The sequence below is a fragment of the Rhagoletis pomonella genome, unplaced genomic scaffold (genome assembly GCF_013731165.1).
Source record: "Rhagoletis pomonella isolate Grant_MI unplaced genomic scaffold, Rhpom_1.0 Rhpom_scaffold_00013, whole genome shotgun sequence".
NCBI lineage: Eukaryota > Metazoa > Arthropoda > Insecta > Diptera > Tephritidae > Rhagoletis > Rhagoletis pomonella.
This window is the reverse complement of record NW_023458567.1, coordinates 8,920,879-8,938,264: the sequence shown is the minus strand read 5'-3', so window position 1 is coordinate 8,938,264 and position 17,386 is coordinate 8,920,879. Positions and strand designations below refer to the sequence as shown.

Below are 17,386 nucleotides of genomic sequence, written 5' to 3'. Positions count from 1 at the left end.
GCGCAGTCGCTCCATCTTGTTGGAACCACAAATTAAGATGCTGCTCTGCCGTTGGCCACAAAAAGTTGTCAATCATAGTTCTGTAAGAAGCCCCAGAAATCGTTTCTGGCGTTTCGCACCAAACAATGCAGCTGGATGGGGGTAACTGGTGCTGGTGTGTTGCCCTTGGGTTTTCAGAGCCCCACCATCTACAGTTTTTCTTGGAAATGCGCTTCATCCGACATCAAAACATTACCTAAAAAATCAATTTGTGTGTCTAATTGTGTAAAATGAATAGCGTATTGTAGTCGTTGTTGGTGGTCTTGCTGTAAGTATCCATTATGATTTTCCAAGAGATTAACTATAACATGCAGAAAGAATATAACAATATTAAAAAATAAAGAAGTTATACGTGTTTAACATTGGTTGGTATTATTTGGCCCACCCTGTACATGCACATGTATATGAAAATAAACGATCCCACCCGACCCAGAAACTTATGTTAGCCGATGTTGCGAGTTTACGATAGTTTCTCTTATCCTCAAGCTCCGCCTCACTTAAGAATCTCGTATTTTAAACAGAAGTTTGTATTTTTGTTTTTATATCCGTTGCATGTATCGAGTATGTATTCATTTTATAAGTTTTCTCTTACTTTTTTCGGACAAAATATTCGAAAAAGTATATAGCAGGAGGCAAAATATCAAAAGTAAGTAAATGTAATTTGAGCATAAATTCATATGTAGGTATATGTACATTAGGATGGTCCAAAAAAAAGTTAAGTCGACATTTTACCGCCCTCACCCCCTAGGATTGTTCTATACCGAAAAAATTATACCCCTGTTTTTCCTTTTATTTTGAAATCGAAAAATATTTAGAGGTCGCTCAAAGCGCTCAAAGTTTTGTATGTATTTCATATGGCGAAAAAACAAGTTTTCGTAGAAATTGTATAGAATTTTTGAAAATCAATATTTTTTGGTCGGAAAACTTTGTTTCTCTTCAGGAGACTGCCAATAATAATACCCAATTCTTTAATATATCGTCGCCTTAGAGTGTAAACCTGCTAACGACCAAAAAACATATTTTACTGTAGAGGCAATAAACTAAATATATGTTTAACTCTTAGTCTAAGGGGCAAATCCTACATATAGTTTGTTAATCGCGCGACGTTTTATGGCCCTAATCCAGAACGAATGAAAAAGATTACGTTTTTATGGTTTTATTGGCGAATTTCTAACTTAACAGGTTTTAGTTTTTGTATTTTCAAAACTGAAGTGGATTTAGCATGCTTTTTGTATGAATAAAACTGTTTCTATTTTATTTTTTGCGAATATGAGCTCAATTTAAATGTTAATTAAAATAGGATTCCATAGATAAAAACAATGATACAGTGAAACCCGCTTAAGTACCTAACCCGCTTAAGTTCCCAACATTTTAAGGCACCGTGAATTTTTTAATGTATTCTGAATAAAATCCCTCTTTTAAGTACCTCCCCGCTTATGTACCCAACCCGCCTAAGTACCTATATTTTTCGTACCCCATATACCATTTTACTTATAATTTTCCCCTTTTAAGTGCCTTTTTTAAATTTCTTCAAACATTTACATATTTTGAAATTCAGTGGCAGCGCTACACACCTTCGGAAAAAAATTCTAAAAAATCAACGTTAATTTTAGCCACTTGAAACCTGCGCATTATTACACTAAAATTGAATGGGCTATAAAACTGTATACTCATAAAACATTTTAACACTTCTGAAAAACAAGTTTGACATTTTGGTGATTTTTTTTTTCAGTGTTCTGCAAAATTTTAAGCTTATATTTTAAGTTTCTATGGTTTTTGTTAGGGAATGAATTTTTTTTAATTGAAAAATTTTAAAAATTAAAAAATAAACATAAGTGGCAAACAATATAATTTTATTTGTCAATGTTACTGTGGCTTGTTAACATTTTTTATTTTTAATATTTTTATTGAGCTTTGTACCACGATTGTTTATTAGGAAAAATTGAAAAAGCAACAAAGTCTAAGCGGTAGAAGTTATAGCACTATTTCGGAGATCACCACATCTCCTCATCAGACTTCTTTTTTCTAGACCTGCTGAAGTCTGTTTTTTATGTGTTTACGTGTTTAAATAATGCCACGATCTTGGTTTTAAATTACGTATACTTCATTAAATGTTTATGTTTTATTATTATGTAAGTTAACAAGAAGATGTATTATGGTCGCTTAAGTACCCGCATAGAGGGTACATTTCGTGAGGTACTTTAGCGGGTCTTACTGTATATATAAAATAATACAACAGATTTATTCTTCCGTTTATTGCAACAAAAATAGGCAGTTTATAATACATATATATTAGTAACTATACGTGATGTATTCCTCTCTCAAATTAATAGTACGAACTCCACATATAAGATAATTTAAGTAGGAACTCAATAATACCAGAAAGTATGATACATATTATTCAATCATAAGGTAAATTGTCACAGTAGGTGTGGTAATCTTCAGGAAGTAATCGTTTGAAATACTGGAGATCTCGTACTTTCTGCGAGCAATCGTACGCCTACTCTCGTATAAATTCGGAAGGTGAAAAACGGCAAGGAAATAGCTATTGGGGATTTTCTTTGCGGTATTACTTGCCATTCGTTGGAGAATCTTAGTTAGAAATGTATGTCGCCAATTGGTGTATACCGTAGGGCTCGTATATCAGTTACTTTAGCAGCACCCTTGCCGCGACCGGGACGAATGCTATTAAAGAATTGAACTGTGTTAAAGCTTTTAAAGAACGTGTAACTAAGATAAGTTACGTCATATGGTTTTGGATTTTTTATAGGTGATCTACATACTTCAATGTATTCTGCAGGAACATGGATATCACTTTTCTTTAGTGCTCGTTCGATAGTGGAATGGATACAATCAGCTTCCATTTGGGTATGACCTTCTTCAAGAAACTTTTGCTCAATAATGATATTGTTATTTATAGCTGTGGATAACAAAGCATTAGCCATAATACTGTTTCGGTTTTGATATGTACATCCGTCGCTATAAAAAATTACTGTAATTGGCTCCCCGGAACTATTAGTTGGTACTACATTTTTTTCTATCAAATCTACCCACACGCTGGAAAACTCTTCTGCATTTAATCTTCCTTCTGTTTCGTTCCACAAGTAACAATAATTTTCTTGAGATATAAAAAATTAAAGCTTATTCGCTGGCTATTACCTTGGCTTAAACGCATAAAGTAATACTCTAAGATAGAACAATAATCGAGCGACAGAAGCACAATATGTTGGATTTAGCAGTTGAATTTGAACTGATTGTACTTAGCAGCTTTACTCATCAAACAATTTTTGACAATTATATTTTTTATATTGACGTATTTTTTTGCTTGCCAACTGCGGAATCGCCTACTCCTTCGAACTGCATCAAAAGGTCAAGTTTGCCAAAAAACGGATTTAGCAGCTTTACACTCTAAGCCGACGATATAATTTTTTCACAAACTGAATATTTACTGTTTCGAAAAAAAGCAAACTGAATTTTATCGTTTGTTTTGTTTACACATTTGAATTCCTACAATTTTATCGTAAGCGACACTGTGTGTACACAACTTAATTGTAAATAGCTGTTCGAACTGTACTTTTAACCCAAGTTCCATCGGCACTTGCTACAACTGAATTTTTAAGCATTCAGCTCCTTTCCCTCACCAATATTAGGTGCAATCTGCCATTATGCAATTGCAGCTACAGTGGCTAAGTGCAGCGTGGCCCGTCTGGCGGGGTCTTTGTTAAAACTCGTGCTTTGTCAATGGGTTATAAGATTTAAAAGCGTACCAGAAAGTTGAAAAACAAACACCTAACGGTGCTTATATTCCTATTGTATGCACTGGTATAGAAAAAATTCGAACTGAATTCGAAATTGCCATTTTAACACCACCAGCTTATGGATTCACGCTTTCGAAATTATTTCATTTTACCGTTTATCTCCTTTCAAATTGCTGATCAGATTTTGATTTATCACTTTTGCTTATCATAACTTTTGCACTTTAGTCTTTTTTTTTATATAAAATTTCAGTATTTGATTAAAAGTTTTCGTTTAGCAATTTTTTTCTCTCCAAAAACTAGTTTTAAAACGCACGACGAGTCGAGGAATATAACAACAGATTTCGAAACTTACCAAAAATCTCCCTAATATGAAGATTTTGGCACTGAATGTATTCTAGTCAAGGATTAAATTTTACTTTTTTCTCATTCTTAAAAAAAAGACGTGAAAAAATACCAAATAGTAGCGCCAATGTGGTCGTTTTAGTTTGTAGAGAATTGAATGAGCTTAAACTCTGCATCCACGAAGACAACTTGTGGACAATCTAGTAGATGCGCCAAACAGTTAAAGTTGAAAATATGTTGAGCTTATTCTGCTGATTGACAATGTTTATATTTAATTGACTTAAAATTCAGTTTTTTCAAAAAATCCTGAAAGTACCGGCACTCCTTCGTTTATAAATATCCAAATAATACAACATAAAAACTATCGAAAGCGCCAATTCTTTGATAACTTTCCTCTCAGCATGTTCAGGAAAAATATCGTAAGCGCCATTTTACCTTTAGAAAATAAGGTATGCAAAAAACAAATAGTCCCATTAGAAAGTTATCATTCAATAAGGAGAATTAAAAAAACCTCTCCTGTAAAATTTACCTTTTGTCGCTTACGATAAAAGCATAATCAGAAGTCGATTTGTCCTAATGTATGCATAACACTTCACATTTTAGGTAGCCGTACACAATGGATGCATATACGTTTTAGGAGGTATTTGGGAAAATGAGACAGTCGAGCGTTATGACCCTCAAAGTGACAAATGGACAAAGGTTGGTTGAAATAGTTACACCAAAAATTTAAAAACGCCAAAACACAATTTTTTATTACTTCTCATAGATGTGCTCTTTGAATGTTGGACGTGGTTGCATGGGTTGTGTTTTTGTAGGTGATAAACTGTGGGCTGTCGGAGGTTCAAACGGACTTTATATAAATAACGACATGTCAGTTTATAATGCCGAATGTGATGAATGGGTCGAAAAGAAACCAATACCTGAACTAGGTGAATACATGTGTAATTTTGTGCCTAAAACTTTACTTCAATGTGAATAAGAGATAAGGAAATTTACAAAGTACTTAGTTGAAGACTTACTAGAGATCAATGTATTTATTTTGCTAACGCAACTTTTAATTTTCACCTTATCTTGAACATGAATTTTAGTTTAATGGTTTCTATTACTTTAAAATATGTTTGTTTGTAAAATGCGTTTTTTAAATATATAGTAAATATATCCAACAAAGTAGAAGTGATTTTGATGGTTCTCCGTTTTGGACTGCGACTGGAATATCAAATAAATAATAGATATTCGAAATCGTATTAAAGGAATCGGTTTCGTTTTCTTTTTCTAACACTACATATCGATGGCTGAGTGGAAGATTGACTTATCTCGACAGCCAATTCGAAAACAGCCTATCTCAGAAAACTTTTCAAGAATGTCCTACCTCAGAATTTGATTGAGAACGCCCTATTTCAGAATTTTATTGGAAAACACCCTATCTGTGAATTTGGTGGAAGAACGCCCTATCTCAGAATTCAGTTCAAAAACGCCCTATCCCAAACGAAAATATATTAGGGTTATTCTCGAAGTCTTGCACGTAGCAGGGAATATATCAAATGCAAAAATATATTCCAAATTTGCAAGAGTACGAGAGCCCCTCATCGCAAAATAGTAGCATGCATTGGTGAAGAACAGCGAAGTTCTGTATCAAATACAATAAGAAGATACAGCAAAAAAAAATGAATTGAGCGAAATTAGAGTAATGAGAGAAATATGTAGCAATTCCAACAACAAAACAACTAGCAAAGGGTCGCATTTATCTTTCTATGCTTTTTTGCAAAATATATACATGGGTTTCGACGTTGCACATTTTGCAGCGATAAGATATGTTGTTTCCCATGTATTTTGTTGTTGTGTATTTGCAAGTTATGCAATCTGTGCTACGTGCAACAACTTTGCGAAATTTCGAGAATACTCCTATTGAAAATGTGCTGGGATAGGGCGTTTTTGAACCGAATTCTGAGATAGGGTCTTTTTCAATCAAATTTTAAAATAGGGCGTTCTTCAACCAAATTCAGCAATAGGGCGTTGTTGAAAAATTTTCTGAGATAGGGCGTTTTCGAACTGGCTGCCGAGATAGGTCGATCTTCCATCGATATAGTCGGCTACAAAGAGAGCTAAATTTGATTGAGTTAGCGCCTTCCTATATTTAATTTTAAAGTAACGATATATGCCTACTAGAAGTGTCAAATGAAAATAAATCATTCTTTGTGAACTTCTATTACCCAGCTTCACCCATTTGTTTAATAAATGAAATCTATTTTGTATGAAATTTAACGTGTTAGTAAATGTTTCGCGAGTGGGTTGGCTGAAAAAATCCTGACCCAAATATTTTAAATTAAATATTCAAACATATTTTTATTTTAATCTTGCACTCATTTGTTTAATGTACAAATTATATACCAATCGAAAGTATGCAGCCTATATAATGTGAAAACGTTGGGTTGTCTATTTTTTCCTGGCTTACCTATCGGGTTGGTAGATATGAACAGGTAAGTAATACTAGTAATTTTCACTCATCTGTTTAACACATTCTATAGGCTTTATGCTTTCGATTAGTATATATGTAATTTGTTCATTTAACAAATGAGTGAAAAATTAGAAAAAAATATAATTTTTGAATATATAATCAAAAATATTCTGGGCAGACTTTTTCAGCCAACTCACTTCCGAAATATTTCCTCACACGTTAAAAAATTACAAAATAAATTTCATCCATTAAACAGAAGGCTGAAGGTCGTGCCCTATTCGGATCTTCTACTATATACAAAAACTCATTCTACGACTACTTTCGAGTTCTTTGTGAAAGTCGAACTATTTTTTTTTTCTCATTAAACTCGCCATTTTAATTTTTGCTGGTATAACATAAAACCATTAAAATACCTTTAAAAGTATATGAATGGAAAGAGTAGAATAAGACCAAGGACCATTATTACTTTTATATATTGTATTTCATCAATAAACTTTTATAAATAAAAATATTCTTGAAGAGCTCTACTTTGAATACGTTTTGTTAAAAATCGTTGTATGTTTGTACATTGCCGTCGTCATTACCCAAGCGAGTAAGTATGTACAAAGAAACCACTGAAGGAATGTATGTAGTCTTTTAATTTTCACGAGTCGCCTTTCTGATAATCAAAAATCAGTCAGTTGTTTTGGTAATGGGGACAATGGTGAACGTAAAGATTTGAAACCGAAAGAAATTAATCTCAAGCTTAATAATTCGAGTGCATTTATTCGTTAAGCCCTAATCTCTAGAATAGAGGTTACAGTACCGTAGGTATTTATGTATATAGGCGCCGACATATTCGGGCGTATGCTGCTTCGTGGATGTGGAGCAGTATTTTGCAGCGGATAAAGTTCACTACACACTTTCGTAGCATACAGGAGCCTACTACTACAACAGAGCGTAGACTTTTATGATTGGATTCTAGAAGGTCTCATCACTATGAACTTTTATGAAAGTAAAAGTATGTATGTACATGCATATGATTTATTAAATTGACTGAGGTAAGTCTTGTATTAAATTTCTTGTGTAGGGTTTGTATTTGTGTTATTACCTTTTATTTTACTGTGTTAATTTCAACTTTGTAATTTTAGAAATTTTAAACTTAAGTGATTTTTGTAGTTCAAAAATCAAATAGAAAATTTTCATTATTCAAACTTTACTCGAATTGCTAACAATATAAAAACAAATTAAGTTTTGTTAACTTTTAATAAAAATATTTTAAAAAATATCTTTGGAATCAACTACATTTTTGGCGATCCTGCCAGGAGCACCTCAAGCCATTATACGTTTACGTATATCTTTGCGAACCACAATTGTGCCTGTGCTGATTTGAAAACATCACGAGAGGCCTGCGCGCCATGCAAGTCTTCAGTTTTGGCAAATTCCCGGAACTACAATAGAGGTTGCTTCATCCAGTGTCCAAGTAAGCGTAGCATGCAGGGATTGCAAACGCCACTACAATCAGCATCAATTAAAACTAACAGCGTCAGCATTAGCATCTGCTTCAGCTTCAGCTAGTCGCAGAAGCTGTTTCAACTACAACCACAACATTTACTTCATAACAGAGGAGAATTAACGATTCAAGTTCACCACTTAAGAAGCGGCGATATCTTTCCTACTCATTAACGCCAACACTAACTCCAATAACAACTACTGCGTACAACAACAGACAGCGACAGCGTTAGTAGCAGCAGGAAAATCAACGTGAACATCAGCAATGTCACGTACCAGTTTCAGTGCCAGTAGTAGCAACGGAAGCAGCAGTAGCAGCAGCACAAAAACGCTCAACAAATGAAGAACATAAACTTTAGACGCAGTTGATAACTCCGTCGATAATAGTAGTGATAACAACCAGTACTAGCAGCAGTGTAAATATCAACTATACAAAAGCAAAGCTCCTACCACTGGCAACAACAAGAACGGTAAGAAGCAATAGCAACGACAACGCAGCAACAATCACGTTGACTGTGCTGTCAATATCAGCAGTTGCAGAGCACAGTGAGCTGTTTCTTTTTATGTAAAATTTTTGATAAAAATATTTTTATATTTATTATTATATGTATATCCTTTAATTTTTAATTGTAAACACTCATAGAAATTTTATTTTTTTTTTGGGCGAAGTTATCATAATATTTCGTTCACCCCCACATGGTACACATATATCTACACGGACTTATAATTTAAATGACTCGCTTATAGATTTGCAAAACAACTCTTTTCAAGAGGAGTTGGCAAATCCTTATGCTAGTCAAAATAATAATGAGGTATATGCAACCTCAGTGAAGCTTCCGCAATTTTGGACAAGTTGTCCAGAAGCTTGGTTTGTGCATACGGAAATGCAATTTAACATGAAAAACATTACACAAGATACTACAAAATATGAACATACAATCACAGCGCTTCCGCAAGAAGTAATAGTTACAATATTAGATTTCATTCAAAATCCTCCGCATAACAACAAGTTTACAGAATTAAAGAAAGTCTTAATTGAAAGGCATTCTTTAAGCGAAAATAAGAAATTAGATAAAATTTTGTCAGATTCAGAGATGGGTGATCGTAAACCCTCTGAATTTTATCGGTTGCTCATGTTGCTTGCAGGTTCCAATTTTAGTCAAAATATTTTAAAGAAACTTTGGCTGAGAAAATTGCCAAAAAATCTTAGTGTGATATTAGCTAGCGGTTACATTCATAATCCGGAAATTCAAAATCCAGACATATCAAAATAAAGACAAAATTCAAAAATGCAGAAAAATCAAAATCCAGACAAATCAAAATACAGACAAATCAAAATACTGACAAATCAAAGTACTGACAAATCAAAATACAGGCAAATCAAAATACTGACAAATCAAAATACAGACATGAGGGGAAAAAATGCAAATCAAAATCGTGTGTTAAGTCGTAGTTAGGCTCGCAGAGAGATCTGCGCAAAAATACTGTGGGAAAAATACTGGGGAATACTTTTCTAAAAAAATCCCGAATACACCCCTAACCTTCTTCAACAAAACAATTTCAGTGTACCGGAATTTATTTAAAAAATTTTAATTAGTAAGTATTTACAAACAATCATTAACTACTTATATTAAATTGAGATGCTTAGCTATATTGGCTAAGTATTCTTTGGGAGCATAGTTTTCCCTTTCCATAACCATTGTTTTAAATGTTCTGTTCTCCAGGCCTCGCCGTTTAGCTTGTTTTTCTCCACTAAGCACCTTTTCAATTTTAGTTTCTACAAAAACTTGCTCTTTTATCAAATTTGATATTAGATTGAATATATTTCCATGGTATTGCCAAACTAAACATGAAAGACGCGCGATTTTTCATTCCAAATTTTCGCCTGCGGCGTTTTTTTATATTAAATTATATTTTAAGAAATACTGAAAACTTGGAATAAAAAATCGCGCGAATATATTTCCATGGTATTGCCAAACTAAACACGAAAGACGCGCGATTTTTCATTTCAAATTTTCGCCTGCGGCGTTTTTTTATATTAAATTATCTTTTAAGAAATACTGAAAATTTGGAATAAAAAATCGCGCGATTTTTTATTCCAAATTTTCGCCTGCGGCGCTTTTTTTATATTAAATTATATTTTAAGAAATAATGAATAATGAAAATTTTCGCCTGCGGCGCTTTCTTTAACAAAAAAACGAAACAATATTTTAATAAAAATACTGAAAATTTCCGCCACTTTTTTAAGTAGGAAACATTCTAAAAAACTAATATTATTTTAATTTGTTGTCTGCATTTTGATTTGTCTGTGTTTTTATTTGTCTGTATTTTGATTTGTCTGTATTTTGATTTGTCTGGATTTTGATTTGTCTGTATTTTGATTTGTCTGTATTTTGATTTGTCTGAATTTTGATTTGTCTGTATTTTGACTGTCCGCATTTTGAATTTCTGGATTTTGATTGTCTGGATTATGTTATACACCCATTAGCTAGTTGAAGTACCAATGATATAAATGAATTGGTGAAACTAGCTGATAATATTTGGGAAGTGATTAATAAAACCGAAATATCAGCTATGAATAGTTTTCAAAATTTTAAATCACAAGACACAATTATTGATAATTTAGTTAAAACGACGAATCTTATGTGCGAAAATTTTCAAAAACTTTCCTTTGAATTAAATTCTATTAAGCAACAAATTAATCAAAATTCTAGATATAAATCATATAATAGGAATTGTTTTATAAGTCAATATAGAGGTGGATCAAAATCTCGTGATAGTCAAAATTGGTTCTGTAGATACCATTACAAATTTGGTGATAAGGCTCAGAAATGTCAACAGCCTTGTGCTTTTTCTAAAAACAAAAATTCGTTAAACTAGAGTCATCCGTTGTTGTGGCGGCAAACAATGGAAATTTAGATATTACCACACGTCGCCTATTTATTTTTGATAAAACAAACAAACTAAATTTTGTGATTGATAGTGGAGCAGAAATTTCTATACTTCCGGTAAAAAAATTCCCTCATACAAAACGTTTTTCAGATATAATACTTACTGCAGCCAATGGTTCAACGATTTCAACGTATGGTAAAAAGATTTTAAATATAAATTTAGGTTTAAGACGCGAGTTCCCATTTACTTGTCTCATAGCTGATATTGCGAAACCTATTATTGGTGCAGATTTTCTTTGCAAATACGGTCTCTTAATTGACATGAAATGCAAACGTTTAGTTGATCCAGTAACAAGTCTTTCGGTTAATACAGTTTCATGTGTTTGTAACATTTCGCTCCCAAAAATGTTCGTAGTAGAGAACAAGTATACAAGATTGTTGAAGGAGTTTCCTTCTTTGATCGCTGAACCAGATTATTCGAAACCGGTTAAACATTCTACGGTTCACAGACTTTTTACTGAAGGAAATCTGCCATTCTCTAAGCCAAGGCGCTTGGATCCGATTAAATTTAAAGTAGCCAAAACTGAATTCGATTTTTTAGTGGGGACAGGGATTTGTAGACCTTCAAATTCTTGTGTAGCATCTCCACTGCATCTTGTACCTAAAAAAGAACTGAATGACTGGCGTCCTTGTGGTGATTTTCGGAGACTTAATGTTGTGACTGTACCGGACCGTTATCCTTTACCTCATATTCAAGATTTTAACATGAATCTCAGAAATAAGTATATATTTTCGAAATTAGATTTGGTAAGGGCCTACCACCAAATTCCAATGGCAGAAGAGGATATCTATAAAACTGCAATAACGACACCTTTCGGTATGTTTGAATTTATACGAATGCCTTTCGGACTAAGAAATTCAGCGCAAACTTTTCAAAGATTTATTAATGAAGTAGTTAGTGGTTTAGATTTTGTTTTTACATATATTGATGATCTATTGGTTGCAAGTGAAAATGAAGAACAGCATTTTAAAGATCTCCGTATACTTTTCCAACGCCTAACAGAGTACGGGTTAAATATCAAACCATGTAAATGTACTTTCGGTGTAACAAGTGTTGACTTTTTAGGACATAATATTTCTGGGGCAGGAATTAGACCCTCTGATGAAAAAGTGATAGCTATTCGTAGTTTTGAACGTGCTAAATCCATTAAACAGGCGCAGAAATTTATAGGCATGGTTAATTATTACCATCGATATGTACCAAAATTAGCTGAGTTTACGGCAGTTATCTACGATTTAATCAATCGAAGAACTAAGAAACGTGACAAGTCCTTAATTTGGGATGACACAACAAATAAAGCCTTTGAATGTATTAAAGAAAAGTTTGCGTCTACGGTATTGTTAAATCATTTTAACAAAGATGCCAAACTCTTTAAATGTGGATGCATCTAATATGGCAATTGGTGGTGTCATACATCAAACGTTTGATAGCAAATCAGAGCCACTAGCTTTCTTTTCTAAGAAACCTTCTCCATCCGAGGTTAAGTACAGTGCATTTGACAGGGAGTTGCTAGCTATTTATTTGAACATTAAACATTTTCGCTATCTTTTAGAAGGACGACAATTTACAGTTTTTACAGATCAGAAGCTATATATGCTTTGAGTTCAAAAACCGAACGTAGTCCGAGACAAACTAGACATATGGAATTCATTGCACAATTTACTAATGACATACGATATATTAAAGGACAGGAGAACATTATAGCTGACACATTATCTCGAGCTTTCGAAGTTGATGCAATTAAGGGTACAGAACTGAATATCAAAGTTTTACAAAATGAACAAGAACAGGACGAGGAACTAAACACATTAAAATCTTGAGACACGTCACATAACCTTAAATTAATTCAAATTCCACTTTTAAATTTTAATATTTGGTGTGAAATGACAGGTGAGAATCCTAGGCCATTTGTTCCAAATTGTTTACGCAAGACAGTGTTTAATATGTTACATGGCATTACACATCCTGGTACAAAAGCTACACATCGTCTAATTATTAAAAAGTACTATTGGCCAAAAATGCACAAAGAAATTAATATTTGGTCAAAAGAATGTATATATTGTCAAAAATCGAAGGTTAATTGTCACACTAAATCTCCAGTAATTAAAATTCCGATTCCCAAAAGTAGATTTGATCATATTCATTTAGATATTGTTGGAGCTCTTCCTGTATCGAAAGGACATCGTTACATTTTTACAATAGTTGACAGGTTCACGCGTTGGCCCCAGGCATATGCATTAAAGGACATTTCAGCGGCAGTGGTTGCAAATAAATTTTTTAGAGAATGTGTTTCACGTTTTGGGGTACCGTTAAAAATCACTACAGATCAGGGTACTCAGTTTATGTCAAAATTGTTTTCGGAACTAACAAAATTGCTTGGTAGTCATCACGTTACAACTTCTGCATATCATCCTCAAGGGAATGGTATGGTAGAACGGTTTCACAGGCAGTTAAAAGCTACGATAATGGCTAGAAATGGAATCAACAATTGGTATGATGAGCTGCCGATAATACTTCTTGGTTTACGATCGATGTATAAAGAAAGTATTTCAGCCACATCATCTGAGATGGTTTTTGGGCAAAATTTACGCCTACCCGGTGAACTTGTGGTTCCATCTGAAGAAAAATTTTCCCCAATTGAAGTTTTAGGCAATTTACGGGAACATTTTAAAAATGTTAAATCAAATTTAAGGCATAATCAAAATTCTGATACTGGTGTATATATACCAAAGGATTTGGAGACTTGTAAATTTGTTTTTATGCGTGTTATTAATAAAAGATCGTTGCAACAACCATACGAAAGACCTTATAAGGTTGTTGAAAAAAATAAAAAATATTTCAAACTTGAAGTAGATAATGAGGTTAAAACAATTCCGATAGACAGACTAAAACCAGCAATCACTGAAACAGAACTAATACCAGAAACGAACACTAATACAATGAATAACAATGAATAAGAAACGAGTTACTTTTAATTTATATAACATTAATTCTCTAGAAGGGGGAGTATTGTAGGGTTTGTATTTGTGTTATTACCTTTTATTTTACTGTGTTAATTTCAACTTTGTAATTTTAGAAATTTTAAACTTAAGTGATTTTTGTAGTTCAAAAATCAAATAGAAAATTTTCATTATTCAAACTTTACTCGAATTGCTAACAATATAAAAACAAATTAAGTTTTGTTAACTTTTAATAAAAATATTTAAAAAAATATCTTTGGAATCAACTACATCTTGTATAATAGTTTTACTTATTTAATTTCGTTTTATAAATATAAGCGCTTCTGCCTCTTGAACTCAGATAGAATCCCATTTCTGAGTTCTATAATTAATTTCACTAACAAAGCTAATCGTCTCATCATCGTCGCATTCATGTCGCATTAACGCCACATACAGTGCTCGTAGTGTCAAAATTAGAAAGAAAAGACTTAAGCGATGAACTTGATGTGCGTTCAAATTAAAGACTTCTTCGGACTGCTAGCAAGTTATTGATCATAAAAAAGAACAATCATTGTTTTACCAAATTAAGGAACCAAATTAGGGTTTGTTTACAGCTTTATACTCCATATACATATATTAAGTTTTATAAAACATTTTTAGAAATTTTTTTAGTTATTTAATTTCAGGGGAGAAAAACCTGAATAAAAACTTAAAGCCGATTTTTTGCTAATTTTTGATTTCCTTAGTAACGAGGATTTTCCAGCAAACGCTCTTTATTGGGTTTTTTTTTTTAAATAAAAGTGCATTTAGCAAAGAATATTTTGTTTGTGATAATTACTTCATTGCATGCAGACTTCATACATATGAGTAGATACATTTTATATCTTTTCGTGTTCAAATTTACGGACATGGACTGCTTCTGTAATTTTTCTTCATGACCACAGGTCAGGTGACTACTGAATATTAACCAATTTTTGTGTGATTTTTCGTCATATGATCCTTAGTTATATCTACACTGCCGGAACAAAGTATTGGCATAGCAAATTTTTCACAACATATGTAACAATTTTTATTCTTATATTCATTGTACAACAAAAAATATAAAAATATAATTCCTAAACTTTGTGCGAAACTCGCGAAAATTCAGTAAATTTTCATGCAAATTTTTAAACTCGTTAATCAGATTTTTTTGAGTATGCAGATTTGTAGCGCAATCAATTTTATTATAATAAAATACAAGTTTTAAGTAGCTATGATTTTTGGCAATTTTTTTCACGCAGTCTTCCATACAAAAAATTTGTTCGAAAATACTTTATATGAAAAAAATGCAAAACAAAATGCATTCCACAACAAAAAACATAAAAATATAATTCCTAAACTTTGTGCAAAACTCGCGAAAATTCAGCAAATTTTCATGCAAATTTTAAACTTTAATCAGATTTTTTGGAATTTTTTGAGTATTCAGATTTGTAGGGCAATCAATTTTATTATAATAAAATACAAGTTTTAAGTAGCTATGATTTTTCGTAATTTTTTTTCACTCAGTCTTTTCCATACAAAAAATTTATTCGAAAATACTTTATATGAAAAAAATGCAAACTCCTTCAACAAAAAAATTCTCTAAAACCAGTGCGATTTTTGACTTACTCCGAACTTGCATTTTTTACTAGATTTTAATGGACTGCAAAACTACATACTCAAACAAAATTCAAAAAAATCAGATTAAAAAGTTTAAAATGTGCATGAAAATTTGCTGAATTTTCGTGGGTTTTGCACAAAGTTAAGGAATTATATTTTTATGTTTTTTGCTGTAGAATGAACCAACGTTTTATACAAAATTGGAAAAATATTACAATAAAAATTGGTGCATATTTTGTGAAAAATTTGCTGTGCCAATACTTTATTTCGACAGTGTATGCTTTTTTTAATTTTGTCGTATTTTTTTTTCTTATAATTTCTATGCGACACATTTTCTGCCATTATTTTCGATAGATTTTCGGTGGATGAATGCAAAGTCTTTTTCATGGCTTTCTGATCTTTGCTTTTTTTTTGCCGCAAAGCCTTTTTGGCACTAAATTTTGTTTATCATTTCTTGACTTCTCATGTGATTTTTGTAATTCCAGTTCTGAAACATAAAATCGAAATTTTTGTTTTGATTCCGACAAATATTTTGGCACAATGTGCCCTCATTTCCTTATGATGTTATGGCCTTTTTACATCAGATCGCATGCCATTTTCTGTTGCTGAAGGTGCGTATGGCAACCGAAATGTTCATTAAATCTTTTGCGAAAAGCCCATCAAGTGATATCGCGGCTCGAGAGGATGAAATGAAAAATTCTTTTTAGTATTTAGTCTGCTTTTTTACGCAATTCTTTAGAAGGTTTAGTTCTTCTTGCACATTTTCGCGACTGTAATTTCTGAGGAAACATTTCCATCCCGTGATTTCCATCATCCGCTATTAGTTTTAATTTATATTTGGCCATTTAAACCCTACACACCAGTTTTATTTTTTTACATTCTTTTGGAGCAATTTTTTAAGCGATTTTTTCACGTGTGACTATTTATCACGTGATGTTACATCGCTTGATGTTTCGTCACATGAAGCGTTATTCATGCGACGCAGCTTTCTCCGCAATGTAAATCCTTCCCACTACTTGCAAGTGGCACAAGGTGCTGCAATTAAAGCATAAGCTATTTTCCAAGAGGGTTGATATGGATTGGTGATGTGAAATGATCTTTAGTTTTGATTTTCAGTGAACCGATTTGAATGCTTTCTATGTTAACTGTCGCTTTTTACGACATTAACCAAAAGTAAAGAAAAAAATGGGACTTTAACAAAATTTTGTTTCATCAAAGTAACGCTAACGAGGTCCCCAAACTGCAAAACGAAAAAAAGAAAAATTGCATTTGGAATTGGTTAATAATAGTGAGTTAATTTTTTTTAATTCTTCTTTTTTGGTGCTGTAACCGCCTAAGCGATTTTGGCCGAGTACAGCAAAGCACGCCAGTCGGTTCTCTTCTGTGCCAACTGACGCCAATTGGAAACGCCTAGTGAAGCCAAGTCCTTCTCCACCTGATCTTTCCATCGCAGTGGGGGCCTCCCTCTTCCTCTGCTATCACCAGCGGGTTCCGAACTGAATATTTTCAGAGCTGGAGCGTCGGTGTTCATTCGAACGACATGGCCAAGCCAGCGGAGCCGTTGTATTTTAATTCACTGCACTATGTCCATGTTGTTGTAAAGCTCATACAGCTCATCGTTACATCGTCTGTGGTACTCGCCGTCGCCAACGCGTAAAGGCCCGTATATCTTCCGCAAAACCTTTCTCTCGAACACTCCAAGAGCCGCCAAAAAACATTTTCCGTTAGGTGGTTCGGGATCGATTATTATTTTTCTATTAACCACTAATAAA

The 17,386-nt window shown here is 33.0% G+C and overlaps 1 protein-coding gene and 1 long non-coding RNA gene across 2 annotated transcripts in view; one reads left to right on the top strand and one right to left on the bottom strand.

The window, feature by feature from the left end:
* Positions 1–5,436, top strand: part of LOC118748329 (kelch-like protein 5) — a 72,251-nt gene extending 66,815 nt beyond the window's left edge. Inside the window, exons 9-10 of the mRNA XM_036482703.1 lie at positions 4,743–4,838; positions 4,906–5,436. Of these exons, the coding sequence (XP_036338596.1) occupies positions 4,743–4,838; positions 4,906–5,118 (309 nt within the window). The 3' untranslated portion in view covers positions 5,119–5,436. The remainder of the gene's footprint in view (positions 1–4,742; positions 4,839–4,905) is intronic.
* LOC118748741 lies at positions 4,383–4,727 on the bottom strand. The gene is made up of 2 exons (XR_004994084.1): positions 4,669–4,727; positions 4,383–4,574 (listed from the first exon to the last, which is right to left on the bottom strand). It is a non-coding gene; the product is annotated as an uncharacterized LOC118748741 (long non-coding RNA).
* Positions 5,437–17,386: the final 11,950 nt, after the last annotated feature.